The sequence below is a fragment of the Eretmochelys imbricata genome, chromosome 17, assembly GCF_965152235.1.
Source record: "Eretmochelys imbricata isolate rEreImb1 chromosome 17, rEreImb1.hap1, whole genome shotgun sequence".
Lineage (NCBI taxonomy): Eukaryota > Metazoa > Chordata > Testudines > Cheloniidae > Eretmochelys > Eretmochelys imbricata.
In genome coordinates, this window is record NC_135588.1 from 5,330,644 (window position 1) to 5,350,748 (window position 20,105).

Genomic DNA, 20,105 nt, shown 5'->3' on the forward strand with positions numbered 1-20,105 from the left:
AACTACTGGCCCCAAGAGAATTAGTTAATAAACATACTATTTTAACAAGTTTACTTTTCATCTTTATTTACTGAGTCTTTAAGCTAATTGGTCCAACTATATAGCATTATTTTCGGGTAATGCAACCAACTAGTTAAATGAAGACATTATATTGTATATTACTGCTGTCAGGTGGTTTGCAACAAAACTGAAGATTGAGGCTGAAACTCTAAGGTTGTGGGGTTTATTTTTAATTTAAGCATAATTAGAACTCATAAAGGTCTCTCCCCAGATGTGAACTTGCTCTTCACTTTTAAGCACAATAATACTTTGGTCTCAATCATTCCAAAGCTTTGTAGGCCACCTCTAAGTAACACTGGACCAGTATGAATATTGACTTATATGTAGCTTTTCCCAAATTGAACATGGGTGTGATTTCCCCCCCCCATGCTTTCATTACTGTAGCAGGTGGATTTATAAGTAGATGTACTAAGTACCGAAAACTAAAGCCTAAGTGCTTGCATGTTTCTGATGTAGTGCAATAGCTTTACCAATTAATGTCAATTGAATAGACATTTTGAAAGTTGCCAAAACCTTTGTATAGCTTAGTCTCCAAAATATTGTAAACTGCCTTATAATAATGTAGCAAAACTGTGCCTGATCTAAATGGGTGAATGTCTAGCAATGCAGCTGGGAAGGAAGCCTACAGTTCAGTGTGGAGTTGTTCAGATGGAAAGTTGAGCAATAGAGGCAGAGGACTAAACTTGTTCTGTCTGTGTGATTATGTTAATTTCAAATGACCTACACCTGCTGTATGTACTAAAACAAGCTGGATGCGCTCTGGCTGAAATGCCATCTTCTGTTCTCACTGTTTGTTGCCTTGCATGTTGCAGATATGGTGCTTTAGGATGGAGCAATAACAATTGCTATAGTAGCATGAGCTAGATCCTGACTTTGAATTTCCTGTTTTGCCATCTTATTTGGGATCTCAAGCTTGTACTGTAGCTGTATGAACTTAGGGGAGCCTTGAAAGTGACAAGGATAGAGCTGAGCCATGTAAATGGTTATTTCACAGCTGTCTTACTATAATTCTACACTGTTGGAATCTAGGAAATAATACTTCAAAAATTTAGCTTTTTAGCCAATACAGCTTACCAACATATTAACTTAGAATTTGGATGAGTTACTTGAGTCCTGATACATAATTCAATTAGTTTTGCAGTCTAAGTCCTTTCTGACTTGCTGAGGCAGCTCATAGATATCCTAGCACAAGGAAGCTTCAGCTGTTAGCAAGTTTTCTGTGAGTGCTCTTAAGACTTCTAAAATTCTGTGACTTTTTTTTTCTAATTTTACTTGCCCAAATGCGGTTTCTAGTGGAGAAGCAGCGAATGCAACACAGGAATGTGCATTCTGTATGAGTAAAACTTAGTGTGTAAGTCACACTGGTGTGTTTGAAAAATGACATGCTTTATGCAACTCCAAAACAGTTTCTAACTGTACTGGTAACAGACAACAGTATAGCACCTAACTCTCAAATCAAGAATTGCTCCAAAGCTACATTCTGGCAAATGCCACCACAGACAGTTAAACATTCTGTAACAAAGGGAGTAAAGACAAAACTCTCAATTCAAGCTGCACAAGATAAACTAGTGCCAGCAAGGCTTCCTTAAGCCTGTCCTATGTGCTTTCAGTGCACTGGTCTAATCTACAGTGATTTGGCTATATGAAATTTACAATAATTAGTCAGGGTAACACTGTTTCCTTAAAAAGAAAAGGAGTACTAAGTGCCACAAGTACTCCTCTTCTTTTTGCAGATACAGACTAACATGGCTGCTACTCTGAACTTTTTCCTTAGAAAATTTAAATTAGGAAAATTAAAATCTTAACCTCTAAAACAAAAATTTTACAAATCTTTCAGTTCCCAGGGTTGTTTAGCTTCCTAGTCCTGTAGATAAATCAGTTTTTTGGGAGGTGAGGGGGCTTTCTCTCAGCTGTAAGAACAATGGCTTATATCCTGTTGTTCAGTGTTGAAGCTAGGAAATGCTGCATTCTCAGCATTTTTATGCCCTAGGGGAGTGGGGAAAGCTTGATAAAAGCTCAGCAGATTCTGTCATAAGAAAGCAGACTTTTCAGGAAGGATGCAACAGTTACTGCTGTCAACATATTTTCATCAGATTTCATACATTAGTTATACTAACAAAAATGAGGGGTACTTTTTTGTGGCAAACTATTCAAGATACTTGTTTTGTACATCACAGTAAAGGCTGTCATACTTATTACTACTGAATACTTTTCTCTTACCATGGCTGTTGCTCTTACAATAGTGCATTCAGATGAAGCCATAATCTAAAGGTACATCATGCAATTTAGCTGAACTGTCCAACCTTCAGTTCTGTTTTTAAAACTTGAACTCTGCTTCAGACTGGATGCAGAACAGCAGTTGCTCTTGCCAGAACTTTATGAAGCAGCATTACGATAACTTTGTGATGTTTTGTTTTTATAACTACTTTATGAAATACCAGCAGCATTGGAGATACTCATTTTTTGGTTATACTTTCAGAGTTGGCAAGATGTCCTGTAAAACTTAAGCTGTGATGTAATTTTTCACATCCTATATTTAGTTTCTGAAGTGAATATCTAATGACTAAATTAGGCTAACCTTCATTCTTTTCCTAATTCTTCCCCTGGAAGCCACAAAACAAATGCAACAGATTTGAGTTTTCCAGTGTAGTTTAATAGCACTTAAAAATTCTCCTTCCCTCTGGTGGGATATTACCTTCACATTAAGGTTATTATTTTTCAAGGTAACTTCAAATACTGTCTCAGCCTCTAGATTTACCTGCTTACAAATGGGAAATGACCCTGAATCTGCACAAAGTAAACTTTTTCTCATTTGATAACAGTAATATCCAGAGTTGATTATAACAATAGTGGGTTAAGTTTAGTGTAGATTGACAGGTATTTTTAAAAACCAAGAAAATTACTTCTAGGTAATTTATATAATTAATTGAACAAGCATATCTTGTTGCAGGTTACAGTTTAATGTTCGTCATCAGCAGGGGTCTAACTTCATGGAAAGTAGGACTGAAATGTACTTTCCCTACTGAAAGCATAGCGATAAACACCATGTGTATACCTGAAGAAGAGCTCTAGACAAGCTTAAAAGCTTGTCTTTCACCAACAGAGGCTGGTTCCATAAAAGATATTACCCCAACCATCTTGTCTTGTGTGTACCTTGTAATTTGGGTAGGCACTTAGCACCCACAAGCATGGACATCCATGTTAAGTTCCCAGGTAGACTGAGTTGGAAACTTTCTTGAAGTAAGACAAGTTCTGACTTCTGTCACTTTAATAGTGAAGTTGATACTTGTAATCCTACTCTGCATTTTCACTAATAACTAAGTTATTTATGCAGCTTCTGTCATAAATAACTTTGAAGATGCTTGTGACTGATCTGTAGTTATATACTCTGTCCTGGAGGTACCTTTTAAAATGGGAACTAGAGGAGACTCTTGGGTGTCTTACTGCAAACTAAGGCCAGGTCTACACTACAGACCTATACCAGTATAACTGACACTTTCTAGTCCTTCTCCCCCCCTCCCCCTGGTGTAGAGATTCTTCTGTCAACATGGCTACCATCTCTTGGATGAATTAACTATGATGACGGGAGAAGCGCTCTCATTGGTGGTGTAGTATCCTCATCTACAGCAACCCAGCTGCAGTGCTGTATGTGAAGACAGACCCAGAGAGCCATTAACTCTTTGTCTACCTCTGCACATTGTGTTAATAACTTGCATTGTGCTGAACTAAAGTGTGAAGAAAAGGTTCCTGATCTGCCCCCAAATTAAATTTAAAATCAACCACCAGACCCAGGCTGGTGTAATCATTTTTGCATTATATTGCTTTTTAAAATAGGATTTTTCTCTTGGGTCATCCGGTAGTGGTGATTAAAACTTGTCCCAGCCCACATAAGATAAAAAGCTGCTGGACAAGTCATTTTATACACTAATCTGAGGGGGTGTGAATGTGTGGTGTTTTTAAATCTTAATGACTCCATGTAGGCAGTAACATGCTCTGTGTGTATGAGAAGCTGTGTGTCCATGTTTGAAGAGGTTTAGCAGATTAGAGACAAGGTGTGTGAAGTGTAATCTTATTGGACCAACTTCTGTGGGTGAGTGACAAGCTTTTGAGTGTCTCAGAGTTCTTCAGGTCTGTGAAGAGCTCTGTGTGCCTTGAAAGCTTCTCTCATCCACTTTGTCTCTGAGCTTAGAGAGCAGAAGTTGGAGGAAGTTTCAGACTGGCACTGCCAAGCAATGTATTGGTCTGTTGTGCTAACTGGGATCAGCTTATGAAGGCTTTTAATGTGGTGAGCTCACTTGGTGCCTGATTAGCCTAAAAAATCTTTTAAATCTAGAAAGCAGGTCTACCTCTATGGGGTTGATAGGTGTGTTGGTCCAGCTAAGAGTAGTCTGCCCACACACAATGTACTAGGGAAGCTTATAGTCTGCTTAATCAGTCCATTTCCTCAGCTTGCTAGGTGTCATGAACTTCTGGTTCTTCCTGTTCACTGGTTGCAAGCTGGTCTCTCTCTCGCCCCCCATTACTAAGGGCTTGTCTCCACTTACTGGGGGATCAATGCCTTATGATTGATCCACTGGGGGTTGATTTAGCAGGTCTTGTGAAGACCCACTAAATAGATTGCAGATCGCTCTCCTGTCAACTCCAGTACTCCATTGGAATGAGAAGCATAAGGTAAGTCGTCGACTCAGTGCAGTGTAGACACACAGAAGATCAACCCTTAAGCTACGTTATTCACATAGCCGGAGTTGCATAATTTGAGATGCTAGAAAACAATTCTGCAGCAAATTTCACCATTGCAGAATAAATGGGGCCCTGCTTAAAGGTGATATAGAGCAAGGGTGGAAGAGAAAAATAGTTTGTATCTTTCTGTCCTCTGTAGGCTTCATAAAGGCTGAAAGGCAAAAGCACTGGTTTTGTTTAAAACTTCACACTTCTTATTTATGAATAAAAAGTCCTGCTTTGCCAGAGATCTCTTTACTTAGTTGAATTGCTTGGGATGTTAGGAACATGGGTTTAATTTTTCTTAATAAAACAAGAACCTTCTTTAAGATACCACAACTTACTTTCCCTCTCAGGTTTCACTTGCAGGTATGTTTATGGTCCTTGCTCCCCAGTTTTTATTGTTTCTTAGGAAAAAATGTAGATGACCTGAATTCCCCATATAAAACCAGGGAGGAGAATCCTTAGGAAAGGAGCAGAGCCAAGCAAATCTAACTTCTTCCCATCTTCAAATTCATCCTGCCTCACTGTTTTTAATTGTAGAATAGTTGTCTTCTGCCTAGACAAGTACACTGGTGCTTAGTAAATTTAAGGGAGGTTGTTGAGTGTAGACTGTCACAATAGCATGCAGTTAGCAGATTTCAATTTTTTAGTTTGTACTTAAAGCATTTGAAAGGGTGCTTTTGGCTTTGCCATCTACCAATAGGTTCTACTGCCAAGTAGCAATATAAAGATCTAACATTTATTATTCCACTACAGTTCTTATGAGAATAAGTGTCCTATCTGGCCTACATGAGTTCGTTGATACTAGGACATATAGGAATGTTCTGAAGGCTATAAAGTTAGTCCCTAACTACTATTGGTTAGGTAGACCTAGGCAAAGCTGGCTTTTCTTCCCCTCATATTCCATCACTTCTAGAATTAGACTAGCTGGAACTCCATGTTGACTGACTGTACAGAAGTGTGGCATAGGCTGAAAGCTGGCTAGGGATGAACCTAACGCACTAGTCTGTCAATGAACTTTCATTGTTTAGATGCATTCACCATCAGAGCTTGGAAGGTAATGTTCCTTGTCATGATCTATGGGCAAATGCCAATAAAACCAAACTAGTTACTCTCTGAACTGCCACAGTGAACTTCTAAAGCTTGAACAAGTTTTGTGTAATAGCTGAACTTCAAAGATTCCAGTTCTAAATCAATGTAATTAGGATCCAGCTTGACAAAGTTAAACTGCTACTTATGCCTGCTGTTAACCAAACTAAATGCAATCTGATAACTCATATCTTGTGGCACCAGCATCGAAAACACGAGTACATGAAGCACTACTTCTGGCAGATGGTACAGTTTGGCCATGATTATTTGAGGTAAATCTGCCTCAGTGGAAGTTGCCTGGATATTATGGTGCTATAGCCCTGACTTTACTGGGATGACTTTCTGTAATGGTTAAGTCTTGACAGATGGTAGAGTAACTCAGAATTTAAAAACAAGTAAACTTTTGAGTTTATGGCCATAGTTTATCCAGATATGAGTAACCTTACGACCAGTTCAGAAAAGGACACATCTGACTTTAATTGATTTAAATGCAGTGAAGTTTAAAATCTACATTTGGTAGATGTGAACAGCTGTGCATTTGCCTAATACCAGATTTCAATTAACCTGAAAATATTCCTGTTCATCTTCTCTTTTCAATCCTATTGAAGTAAAGGTGCATCTCTTCAGGCAGAGGTGAAATACAGGTCAAGTTCCCAAAATAATAGCTCATCTTAAGTGATCACTCCTCCTTACAGTGTGCATGATAAACACCCATTTTTTCATTTTCTGTGTATAAATCTCCTTACTGTATTTTCCACTGAATGCATCCAATGAAGTGAGCTGTAGCTCACGAAAGCTTATGCTCGAATAAATTGGTTAGTCTCTAAGGTGCCACAAGTACTCCTTTTCTTTTTGCAAATACAGACTAACACGGCTGCTACTCTGAAACCTGTCAGTATTGTAGTAGTGGCTAGTCTGTTCCTTGGATTAGCTGTGGCTGCCTAGTGTAAACATAAGGCACTTAACTCTTTGGAGAGGAAGAGTGGCTTGCATTGTCAACACTGACTGGAAGGATAATGGGTGGAACTTAAATAGAATTAAAATGAGTTTAAATGGATTAAATGACTTACTAACATAAGTTGTACAGAGGAACACCATTTCTGTCCCCAAGGAGCCCAGTTTAAACTAGACATGGCACAGTCAACACAAGTGACAGTTTGCTTAACCTGCCAGTTGGTGCCTTTCTGGTAATATTTTTTTTATAAATAGACCTAGACTTTCAAATGGTATACAGACCCTGATGCAGGTGTGACTACATGCACATGGGAAAGCTGACTTGCACATTTTTGCTTATGTAAATTTGAAAATCTGGGCCATAGCAGATGGATCATCCATTGAAGAGCTTCACAGGAAAATCTGACTCTTTTGCAGGGAAAAAACCTGTTCAGAATGGAACATCTGTCTTTTAGATCAGAAGATTAAACCTACTTCTACCACAGAGTGAACAGATATATATATAAATATTAATAATGGGACAGGCTAACCTAGACAGAATAAAACTAATATTTAAAGTGCTGTGAAAACCATGAAGCTCACAATGCCTCTGTGAGCTAAGAAGGAAATTTCCTCATTTGGGAAATATGGAGGAAGTAGTAAGCCTTTGTGACTTAAGTGACTCTGCCTTGAGTAAGTCATTAGTGGTTTGGGGTAAGCCTTAGGTTTCTGACTCCAATCATGATCCACTAGATTAGTGGCTCTCCACCTTTCCACACTACTGGATCCCTTGCAGGAGTCTGATTTTTGTCTTCCATACCCCCCCCCCAAGTTTCATCTCATTTAAACTATTTGCTTACAAAATCAGAAATCAAAAGACAAGTGTCACAGCACACTATGATTGAAAAATTGCTTACATTCTCATTTGTACAAGTTAATATCAATTGGAATATAAATATTGTACTTTTCAGTGTATGGTACATAGAGCAGTTGAAACCAGTCATTGTCTGTATGAAATTAGTTTGTATTGACTTCACTAGTGATTTTTATGTAGCCTGTTGTAAAACTAGGCAAATCTAGCTGAGTTGATGTACCCCTGGGGGTACACAGAGGTCTTCTGGGGGTACATTACCCCTGGTTGAGAACCACTGCACTAGATCATACAGATGCTTTCTAAAAGTAGCTTTTAAGGTATCCTCCATTCTAATCTGGCACCCTATTGGTTGGTTGCTTCTATAAACTCCTTTCACAGTGCTGTGGGAAAATGAAGGTTGAGTAGAATAGCACAGTATGACACACACCCTCTTTATCAGAGCATGCAAGTGAAGACTAATGGAATTGCTAAGGTGGAGCCTTTCATAAGGCCTGCACCATGTAAACTGATAAGAGACTGTTAGAACACCAACATTTTACTCAAATGTAACGTGGTTTCCAGAACACTGTTCTTCAAAAGTAGCTTTGTTTTAAAGACCAAACTCTTTCAAGGAGCAGTGTGTTTAACCTCTTCACTTTCTCATTCACTTTAGAACTAAATATGCTTTGGTTACTAAGCATTGTCTAATCTTAAATGAACACAAAGTTCTGAACTTAAGTGGTAGAATAAGACCACTCATCTTGCCACAACTTTATTGTGATACTAATGTAAATTAATTGCAATTCTATAGTTTCATCCAAAGATCTAAGCTTTACAAAAATAAGTCTCATCCCTGTTAGGTAGCTACTTCTATTCCACTCTACCATGTGAAGAAACTGAAGCACAAAAGTTGTCACTTGTCCTAAAAGTCAGTGTGTTAGAAACAGGAGCTGAACTTGGGTTTCAATACCATTATTCTAATACCTTGACCTCTAGAAAAATATTTGTACTACCAAGCTTCACTGGCTAAACTTTTACTTTAATTATAAACGTGAAGCATTTAAAATTAAACAAAGCATGCTCCCTTCAAACACTTGAACTGAACTTTTTTTTCCCCTCTGCTCCTACTTCTAAAGTAAGCTTTTAATTGACAAATTTCTCAAGAGAGGCAGATCAGGTCTAAGCAGAAAGGGGTGGCTGCCTGGCTCAGTAAATTCTTCATGCAGTAGTAGGCAGTGTTATGTGCTCCACCCTTGCACTTCTGGGAAGTGTTATCTGCACTACTTGATCCACTATCCTGACTGGGTTTTTAATGCAGCCCTTGTTCACTTAATATTGTAAGAATTGCTAAGTGTAAACTTCTTCTAATCTAACCAGTACAGAAGTAGTTAAGACAAATGAGAGAACTGCATCTAACATGAGTTTATAGTTGATGGTCTAAAATTCAAAGTGTTGTTGAGGTAGCTAAGTGTAGAAATTTAAATCCTTAGCCTGTTATCTGGAAACTAGATTGGTAAGGCTTGAATAATAAATCTTAATCCATTTCAGTCAAAACTGCACTCTAATATCAGAACAAAAATGGCTCAGATGCAGTCGAGTTGTCCAACACACTGCTCTCAATTCCTAAATTAAGCCATTCACTCTGGCTTCAGTGTATACCTTTTGGAAGGCGAGAACGACCAGAAACTTACATGAAGACCCAAATTCCAGTTTGAGGGGAGATATCAGAGCACAGTGTATTTGAGCTAGTGCACTAAAAATAGAAGTGTAGCCATGGCAACATGAACAACCAGAGGGGCTGACCACTCTAAGTACCTGCCTATAATCTCAGATGGAATTGTACTTGAGCAGCTAGTGCCTCCTAACACTGTGGCTAAGCCACTCCTATTTTTAGTGCACTCTCTCTCAAAGAGTGCAGGTATGTCTCCTCAGCCTGGAATCTGCACTTTCCAGCTCTTGTGTGGACCTACCATAAGTTACTTTGTTCTTCTAGAACAGCAGTTCTCAAACTGCGGGTCAGGACCCCGTTTTAATGGGGTTACCAGGGCTAGCTTAAACTTGCTGGGGCTTGGGGCAGGGCTGAAGTCTAAGGACTTCAGCCCTGGGGGGCAGGGCCTAGGTTTCAGGCCCCTGGCCTAGGGCTGAAGCCCTTGAGCTTTGGCCCCTCCACCAGGGCTGGTGGGCTCAGCTTCAGTCCCCACTCCTGGGGTCATGTAGTAATTTTTGTTGTCAGAAAGGGGTTGTGGTGCAACAAAATTTGAGAACTCCTGTTCGAGTTCCCCACACATACTCAAAATCAGACTAAAATTTTGAACCTTTTAAATGTTAGAAAAATGCTCTTGAACCCATCTTGGACTAAAGTTCACCAGGCTTTCCTCCAGTTGTGCTCAAACACACCTTCCAGGTGGTGTACCTCTGTATCTCATGCCTTTCTTAGCAATAAAAGATTGCAAAAGAATACTTTCTGACAAGGCTTCATAATTGTTTACTTTATAGAGTAAATTTCATGAACCAGACTTCAGCTGATAATCCTCCTGTGTAATACACTTAGTGTGCCTAACTTTTTATTGTTTTTTGTCTTCTAGCTCCAAAATCTGGGGATCAACCCAGCTAACATTGGCTTCAGTACTCTGACTATGGAGTCAGACAAATTCATCTGCATAAGAGAGAAGGTAGGAGAACAAGCACAGGTGGTGATCATTGACATGAATGACCCCAGCAATCCCATTCGCAGACCAATTTCAGCTGACAGTGCTATCATGAATCCTGCTAGCAAAGTCATTGCACTAAAAGGTATGAAAAGAACATCTTGTGTTTAAGATCTGACTATATATTGTGTAACTTTCTGTATAAACTACCAGTTCAGGGCAAATCCATTGTTTTTGAAGACTGAAGAATTCATATTCAAAGGTTAAACGAGATGTTGGGCGGACATTCTAAAAGAGCATGCTGGTTGTTGCTCTTTCCCAAAATTCACCATAGAAAATCTGTATCCTTGTAGCTGTCCTCAGTTAAACTGTCATCCTAGACTTGTTGAATGGAATGCTGCTGATTTGCAGCAAGTTCCGATAATGACTTGCTGCCTGCTCTTTTATATTCTAGTATTGGTCCTCCTACAGCTGAGATCAGGATTTTGCTTGGTCAAACATGCACTAACTCTTCCTTTGACAGTTAGGCTTAAAAGAGTATTGCATATTTGCCCCCTTTTTTTAGGGAGGATAAACTATTTGGAAATTCAAATGATTAGCTTAACTTTTGAAGTTAAGTAGAATATGCAACCTTTGTTTTAGATCAAGCTAATCTATTAGATCTGATTAAAATAAGAGCTTTCTCTTAATTTCTCATCTATTGTCCTGTATTGCTTTGAACTCAAACATTAGTTACATTAACTTAATCTTTCTGATGGTTTTAATGTTGTACTACTATTTTTTGTTGCATCTCTAATGCTTTCTTGTGTATGCAGATGGTGAGTTCTCAATTTAGATTGTATTAGTTTTTGTCCTGTTCTATGAAAAGAGAATACCGAAGTCCAAAGGCTTACAGGCTTAAAGGCTTACAGTGCACATTGTCTGCTCTTACACCTGAATTATTCAGTAAAGACCTACATGCTGATCCCTAGGTATTCTTTAGAGTAGCACTGAAGAGGCTAAGGGAAACAGGGTACTCCAAATTTAAGGAAATTAATTTGAAAAATACCAGTTTGACAGCTCTACAGTTGCACTTGGCCTAAAGCAGTAAACTTAGGACCCTTCAGACTTTTTATAAACAGGATTATGACTCTTACAACTCAAGTTTGGTGGTTTTCCCCTGCTGTGCGTTGCATATTGTGCAGGATGGAAATAAAACTGGACTGTACTCTCGTTCCCTTACATTATCCCCTGTGTTAACTTTAATGCCCCATACTTGAAAAATAGCATTATGAAATGGTGCAAAACAAGAGACATTGAGATTAGATGAACTGTAGTATTTCTAACACATAACACCAAACTTCTCATTTGCCGTTTAGATGCAGCATTCCTTAACCTCTATTTCCATCCTTGTATGCCTTGGAACATGGCTATCTTCTTAGCAGAGTGTCAACCAAACCAAAATCTGTAGTAGACTGACACCCTGACCCATATGGGACTCCTTTCTTAACCTTTAACTCTGAGACCTAGTTTTAAAAATACGCAACACAAACTTTTGACAGCTAGCTTTTAATAGCAAGCAGTGCAAATAGAATAGCCTGGTTTTTTTGCATCTCTTGCGTAAAGATAATGTGACTCTGGCTATTCCTTTACTGATGCCTGTGTCTCTTAACAGGAATAGCTTGAACTTTCTGCTCTCTACATTCCCCTAATACTAGTAGCTAGCTGAGCCAGAATTTGTTTTTTGACATGCCACTCCAAACTTTTGTTTCCCCTTTAAAAGGAGCAGTGATTCCTCAGCATATGCTAATATAATGTAGAATGAATCTAAGCATTATTCTGGTGGCAGAAGGAATACAATGGGTGGCAGCATCGTTATTTTGGACATGTATATTTCAAAACATTTCCTTTTCCTATCTGGAGCTTGCATTAGTTCCTTGTTCTGGTTCTCCTCTCTACCCTCCCTGTCTGTTATGTATTTTATATTCGTCTCTGGTCTGTTGCAGCCAAAGATACTTTGTTTGTTAACCTGTTAGCTTATCTACATATAAGCATTTTGGTTAATGAAACAGAATTGCAAACAAACCTGACAAAGAGCCCACTTTGACCCTTCCATCCTTGTGGTTTGTACTTGAAACAGATGTGGACAGGTATTTTGACAGCTAACAAGTTTAGTGTACCTTTATATTTTCAAGAGAAATTCAACTGAATGTGTTCTTAAATACATACATTTAAAAATTTGGTTACCTGTAACTGATAAAACTGAAATTCTTCAGATGCTTTGTCACTTAATTAAAGCTGTTTCCATCATCTGTTCAAAATTGGTTAAGCAACAGACAAGTGAGAGGTCAGGATTTTTTTTGTACAGCCCTGTGCAGTAATAACATAGCTTTAGAAATGTCTGGCTAAGAGTTTAGCTGATCACTATGAATGTCACAGGCAAGTGCAGTGCATTATGAGCATCCTCCTATGAGGAAGGCTCAATGCTAAGTCTAACTTCATAGTGCAGCTTTCATGGTACTTGAAGGAGAGACAACCAATAACGCAGCTTATTGAGTTGAACTTGTGTTTTTTAGCTGGGAAAACGCTTCAAATCTTTAACATTGAAATGAAGAGTAAAATGAAGGCTCATACTATGACTGACGATGTTACCTTCTGGAAATGGATTTCTCTGAACACTGTTGCTCTTGTAACGGACAACGCAGTCTACCACTGGAGCATGGAGGGAGAATCTCAGCCTGTGAAAATGTTTGACCGACACTCTAGTCTTGCAGGCTGCCAGATTATCAACTATCGTACAGATGCTAAGCAGAAATGGTTACTTCTGACTGGCATATCTGCACAGGTACCTAATAGTAATTGATGACACCAGTCTGGAAGGCCAAAACTTGACTGATACCCCTTTTTTGTAATCTACATAACTTCCCTCAGTGTGTAAATCGTATTCTGATTCCTCTTACTTGTTACAAAGACTATTAACACTTGATTCTAGATGCAACAAATTCTATGCTAAGGCCCAAAACAGTCTTAAGGTACCCCCAAGTCTCTCAGTTTAACTCTGAACAAACTTTATTTGGAGACTCTATTTTTCCTCTACATCCAGTGTTTTTAGCTGGCCATTTAAGCTTTTTTGTCACTTTATCATTCTGATAAAGTGGATTTACCATACAACTCAAAACCGGTTAGCAAAATAAGTTAACCAGTTTCCAGAATCAAGATGCTGACTTAAGAACTCAAGCTAAACAAGAACTGTTTTTCACACAACAATCTGCCAGTACTTAAGGTAGTATTGTGGGGGAGGGAAATACCTGCTGTCACTAACTTCTCTCTACATTTTGTTTAGCAAAATCGTGTTGTGGGAGCCATGCAGCTTTATTCTGTAGATAGAAAAGTGTCCCAGCCTATCGAGGGGCATGCAGCTAGTTTTGCTCAGTTCAAGATGGAAGGTAATGCTGAGGAATCGACTCTCTTCTGTTTTGCAGTAAGAGGTCAAGCTGGAGGCAAGGTAAGCTCTGATTCTGAATGTTATCTACCTGACTTTGTTTTAGAATATTTAGCCTGGGAGTAAACAGAGGGGATTACAAAAAGCAACCCAAAGAGGAAAGGCTGTATAGTGCATACATCTACGTATGCTTTCACGGAGCGTGTTAGTGTTTGCCTTTTCCCCTCTCTTTTGGAAGAAAGTACTTGATTGATGTAGGAATCTTGTGGCTTTAAGTGATCACTACCCTCAAATGGCTTTTTATATGCATGTGTGTAAATCTTAAAACACTGCTCCTAGCAGAATCACTACCAGAACACTTAAGTAATTGCAAATTCTCCAAATGAGTTATTAATGTATAATGAATAAACCTATATATTAGGGACATGGAAAACTTTAGTGATATGACTTATTCAGATGTCCAAGCACCCAAAATTCAAACCTGAAATAAGTAAAAGCTCTAGTCATTGACTTTGAAAATGGACCTCAAACTTTTTTAGGTGACTGACAGCTCTTCCTACTTATCCTCCTGATACTAGAAAGTGTGCACTTTAATTCTTAAATTCAGAGGATTCCATTAGGAGCCAAATTTGGGTTCTTAAAACTAGTCTGTTCCAGTCATGAACTCATTTGCTGTTCCAAATAAAGTGGAAGAGAAAACATTTTCTGAATGTTTGGCTTCTGGCTAACAAGTATACAATCTGCATGGTTTGTGTATTATTAACTACTTTGTAAGTGATCATTGAACTTGAATTTCTCTGTGGAATGCTGTCAGATTGGAGGTATGTGTAGAAATACACAAACTAACAGTTAAGTGGCAGCAAAACCGAGTAGCCAGTAATGGCTTTTCATAACAATATTGGGGAAGACTGTTACACCCAGAGTGATAGAGGAACTTCTGATGGCCTTGTGTATGGGAAGACCTGTAGCTTAATGTGGTCTGTGTCTTAACTAGATCACAGAAGCTTTTCTTTCTAGTAAGATCAGATGACTCAACATAGCATTCTTGCTCACATTGCAGCAAACAAAGCACTTATGTCTGTTACCACTTTCTAATCTGACTACAGTGCCCAGAACATTTGAGCAACCATGTAGCTATGCAATATTTCAGGGAATATATATGGGATTAATCAACCAATCTCATCTGTTGTACAGTTGCATATCATTGAAGTTGGCACACCACCAACAGGGAACCAACCATTTCCCAAGAAAGCAGTGGATGTCTTCTTTCCTCCTGAAGCACAGAATGACTTTCCTGTAGCAATGCAGGTATGGTAGATGGACTGACTGTCTTGGGGATATGGTAATATAGCAGGATGGTAAATATATACATGCTCCTGTGCTGCTACGGAACCTGAGGCTTTGCAAAGAAAAATATCCAATAAATTGTTTGTTCAGCAGAGTTTATACTTTAAGTATAATATTCCCCCTTCAAGTCTTAAACTTAACTTTGTAAGCTGTTTTTTAATTGTTGATCATCCTTCCCCCTTATAGAACAAGTACCCAGCTATTTTGGTATACGTATGCCCAAAGTATGATAGAAGTAGATATTCTGCTGCTGTGCTGTCAGTGCATGCACACTCTCTCTCAAGCACAATTCAGTAAGAAACAACACAATCACTTTGTGCAATCAAAACAATTGTGCCCCTTCATGCTAACCATTGGAACATTACAACAAATTTGACTTTAAAGCAAGGTTTTAAGTACACTGATTATTCAACCTTACTCTTGTCTTGCAGATTAGTGAAAAACATGATGTGGTGTTTCTGATAACAAAATACGGTTACATCCATTTGTATGACCTTGAAACTGGCACCTGCATCTACATGAATAGAATCAGTGGAGAAACCATATTTGTCACTGCACCGCATGAAGCAACCGCTGGAATTATAGGCGTTAACAGAAAGGGACAAGTAAGGAAATGCTGTTCCTAGAACACTTGGCTAGGCTGTCCCAGCAAGATTAGAGTCGGGGGAATGGGAACAAGTGTCAAGCATCATGACTGTCAAGTATCCTCTTCATGTTTCTGTTCAAACACTCAGTCTTCTAGGAGAAACTTTCACGTCAAATGATAGTCAGTATACACATTGCAAGTGCCCATTTCCTTCATGGCTGGCCTCTAAATGAGATACTAGGTTATAACTGATCAGAGTCCATGAATGTTTGACTAGAATCGGTGTGTCCAAAAAACCCCAATGTTTGAGATTTACTGATATTCAAGTGCTCTACTTCTCGCTATCATGTCTAGATCTGCCTCTAACTCTTGTCCACCCTCACCTACCCGAAAGGTATGCTTCTGAAGTTCAGAGTGGTGTTGCAGTGCAGAAATCTGCTTTCATTTTTTTGAATGAAAAGCGGTGGAACTAGATGCCTGAACAGTGATCATGGGTGGCTCAAATCTTGAGTTCTGGTTCATAAAACAGGAAAGGCAGAAAATAGTTGCAATGTCTTAATTGGGAAGAATTGTCTAAAATAGACTTGAGTTCACCTGTATAGAAATTTGTGTAACTTCCACATAAAACTTGTGGAAGGGCTACTTGCTGGTATAAGAATCCCTTTATTCCACCTGGCTGAACTCTTAAATATTCTACTTTTTTTTTTTAAAGTAGAAAGGTGACCTGTATCAATAGTTAACATGAGCGGCTGCCAGTGCTGTCCTTGAGAGTCCAGATCTTCTATAAAGGTGGTAAAAATCTTACTACAAAACAAGGAAGTTCTGAGATAGATCAGGCTCTTTAGGAAAAACTTGTATAAATGCTTTCAGTTCAAAAGGGTAGTGCTGCATTCCTGCTATATGGTGCTAAAATGCAGAAATTCTTAAGAAAGCACTGCTTAAACAAAAACCATCAACATGGTAGAATAGGATCTCATCCTAGAATTCCTCAAACTTGATACCAGTGTTTGTAGAATTACTTTGGGAGAATCAGTTTAATCCCACAATCATATTTGGTATTCATAACTTCTCCCTCAGATTGTCTAATCTTCCTGTAAGATACTAGAAGAAGAATTCTCCTGGCAACAATGAGTGGGGAACTTTGGTCATTACAACATCTGAATCACAAACTGCTTTTTGTCCTTGTACATACTAGCACACGATCTGCAGTGCTAGATGAAGCTGAGTGCATTCTAGTGAGTGGGAAGAGCTTGTTTCTCTTTAACTAGCAAAATCTAGTCTCTGTTAATCTGTAAATATTCAATATTGGCACTATTTCCAATTAGGAGTAGGTATAGAATGCAGATGGTGAACACTGTTGCATGTAGGAAGTGAAATTGATACTGATTTTGGTTTTGTGCCATAGCGGTGGTCTGTGCAACCTTAGATATAGGTTCAACTCTTTTCAGGCTTTTGTGTTAAGAATACTGTTTTTAGGTGGCTTTCTGAACCCTTGAAAGGAACAGACAGTATGTCAGGTCAGTGACTCTTGCAGATGAATGGAAGCAGTCCAGTCTCTGCCAGAATGATTAGTTGAGTCTCTGAAAAGAGACACGTGTGATGGAAAATTTGAAGTCTCCTGCAAATATAAAAGTGCAGAGGGGAAGTACTATCTTAATCAGAGAAATATGTGGGGTGGGCTGGCTTCTAAACTCTCATGGATAAAAACTGAGGATGTTCCCTTCAGGGTTTCTTATAGCAGCTAATATCCAATAGAATTTTGGAAGGAGAGACTTGCTAACTAAGCAGTAATTCCGCAATTTTTCAATGCTATTCAATATTTCAGTGCTGTGCATAAAGTAAACTACTGGTTCTGAAAGGTAGGCTCTGTCTGGAAACCTGAGATCTTAATGTTTGGATAGGGAAACATCTTGTGAACTTGACATAGCAGGCAGCCAATATATTCAAACTTGCAATTTCAGGAGAAAACTCAGTTAAACATTTGGAAAGTTATTAAACCCTAATTCATGTGTTGGTTACTCTATAGAATTCTTTTGGGAATAAAAATTAATGAAAAGAGATGGTAGGGACTTAATGTGTAACTTAGTGTCCAACCCTTTTGTCAGTGAAGGAATTGTTCTGTGGTGGTGAATTCAACTGTAAGACCAAGCTTCAGAGCTTGTCCTGCAGAAATAGCTTACCGCAGTGGCAAATACTTCCTGATATTCAGCCTAAATATTCCTCTGCTTAATCTAACCTGTTACTCCTACCTTCACCCTAAACACTTAATTTTTTTTTTTTGTTGTGGCACTATTGAAAATGTTTGCAGAATGCATCTACTCTGAGCACCTGGTATGCCTTTATCTTTCTTGCAGCCTGAAGATGCACAGATTGTAAATGTCCCTTTTTTTTCCCTCCTCTTTAAATCCAATTCAGGTGCTCTCAGTATGTGTAGAGGAAGAGAATATAATTCCTTACATCACTAACGTGCTGCAAAATCCTGACCTGGCTTTGCGAATGGCTGTCCGCAACAATCTGGCAGGAGCGGAGGAACTCTTTGCCCGAAAATTCAATGCACTGTTTGCCCAGGGAAACTACTCAGAGGCAGCAAAAGTGGCAGCAAACGCACCAAAGGTATAAAGTGTTGCTAAACAATGTTTATCAAAGCTAGAAATAAATAGTTAATCACATTCTTAACCTTTGTAAGGTTAGGTCCTCATCTGAGATGTGCACTCAAGTGTTAGCAGGATCAGTATTTTACTCTTGGAAGTAGCACTACTGAAATGGCTTGAACAGGTGTGTTCACCAAAGCAACGTGCTAGGATAGAACTCTTTAATGGAACTGTTCTTACTGCAGCAGTGCACACAATTATAAGGTCAGGCCTTCAGACAAACAAAATTGAAGGAACAAAGATAGGTGGGGAGAATAGTTCAAGATGCAAGCATAATAATTCAGATGAAAGTTGATATTGTAACTACGTGGGGTTTTTATTAAACAATCTTGCAGGATTAGAGGGGCACTAGTGGGGCTTAAAGAAAGGGATTATGGGAGTAAAAGGAGCCTGGGTGTAAAAGGAGATTGAGCTTGGGCATCTGAACCTTTACGGTGGAAAGAGAGATGGGATAAGGGAGAAAACCAGCAGCAGAAGAGACTATCCAGAGTCCACATGAAATCTGAAAAGTCAAAGGATGTGAAGGCTAGGACTATAACAGGGTTTAAAAGAGAACTGGATAAATTCATGGAGGTTGTCTATTAATGGCTATTAGCCAGGATGGGTAAGGAATGGTGTCCCTAGCCTGTTTGTTTGTCAGAGGGTGGAGATGGATGGCAGGAGAGAAATCACTTGATCATTACCTGTTTAGGTTCACTCCCTCTGGGGCACCTGGCATTGGCCACTGTCAGCAGACAGGATACTGAGCTGGATGGACCTTTGGTCTGACCCAGTATGGCCATTCTTATGCCCTTATGTTCCCCTCATAGCAGTAGCTGTTTGAACTACCTCTCCCATGGTGTTAATCATTCCTTTGAAGCCCAGTTATGCCTGCCCTGCATACAGAACAGCTGCATTGCTTCTAGAATTTGGGTTCCTTACTGTCCGTTATCAGGACAATAAATTTCCAACTAGATGTTAAAGGGATGTGTACAAAACTGTCGCAAACTAAGGTTGAAACTTTAACGCTAATGTATTTTATACCAGTGCTGGGCTGGTACCAGAGCATACACAGGGTCACAACTGAAGAGTTGAGTTAAGTGGCACTCACTAGTGTAGCTGCTCACCAGAGTAGGTGAAGAAATAGTTCTTATATATGCAAAGAATTGTCTGATCAGACAACACACAGTCCTGAGTGACTTTTAAAGTTAGTTTTCAGCAATGGAGCTGGTGAATAAAATGCATCCTCTAACCTTTTTAAGGGAATCCTGCGTACTCCAGACACCATACGCCGGTTCCAGAGCGTTCAAGCACAGCCAGGTCAGACTTCTCCCTTACTCCAGTACTTTGGAATTCTACTAGACCAAGGTCAGCTGAACAAATATGAATCCTTGGAACTCTGCAGGCCAGTGCTTCAGCAGGGACGCAAACAGCTTCTGGAGAAATGGTTAAAAGAGGATAAGGTAAAGCTGCAATGCATGTTGTTTTTTTAATATAATTTTGGGTAATCTCTACTAGTAGCAGCCATGTCATGGGCACTGCAAGGACTAAGACTTATATCCTGTCACAAAAATCAGTAATGTGACTTATGTGCATTGTCATCTTTGTGGGATAGATGTCTTGTAGTGGAATCAAGTGTTTTTTTTGTTTTCCCCTTGAATATAGACCTAGCAAGTTCTTCAGTGTAACCATACATCTCCATGATGCTTTTACATGAATCTACTACCCACTGACTGATGCACTGACAACTGTTTTAACTTCCCAAGACACTGTGCTAAGTCAAGGCAGGAGTGTATGTGTGAAGAATATAATTTGT

The 20,105-nt window shown here is 39.0% G+C and overlaps 1 protein-coding gene across 4 annotated transcripts in view; it reads left to right on the top strand.

Annotated features, from left to right (window-relative positions):
- Positions 1-20,105, top strand: part of CLTC (clathrin heavy chain) — a 49,953-nt gene that overhangs the window by 5,910 nt on the left and 23,938 nt on the right. For all 4 annotated transcript variants that reach the window (XM_077836652.1, XM_077836650.1, XM_077836648.1 and 1 more), the window contains exons 2-8: positions 10,243-10,450; positions 12,861-13,129; positions 13,628-13,789; positions 14,921-15,034; positions 15,505-15,678; positions 18,075-18,272; positions 19,552-19,752. In XM_077836652.1, coding sequence (XP_077692778.1) covers positions 10,243-10,450; positions 12,861-13,129; positions 13,628-13,789; positions 14,921-15,034; positions 15,505-15,678; positions 18,075-18,272; positions 19,552-19,752 — 1,326 coding nt within the window. The remainder of the gene's footprint in view (positions 1-10,242; positions 10,451-12,860; positions 13,130-13,627; positions 13,790-14,920; positions 15,035-15,504; positions 15,679-18,074; positions 18,273-19,551; positions 19,753-20,105) is intronic.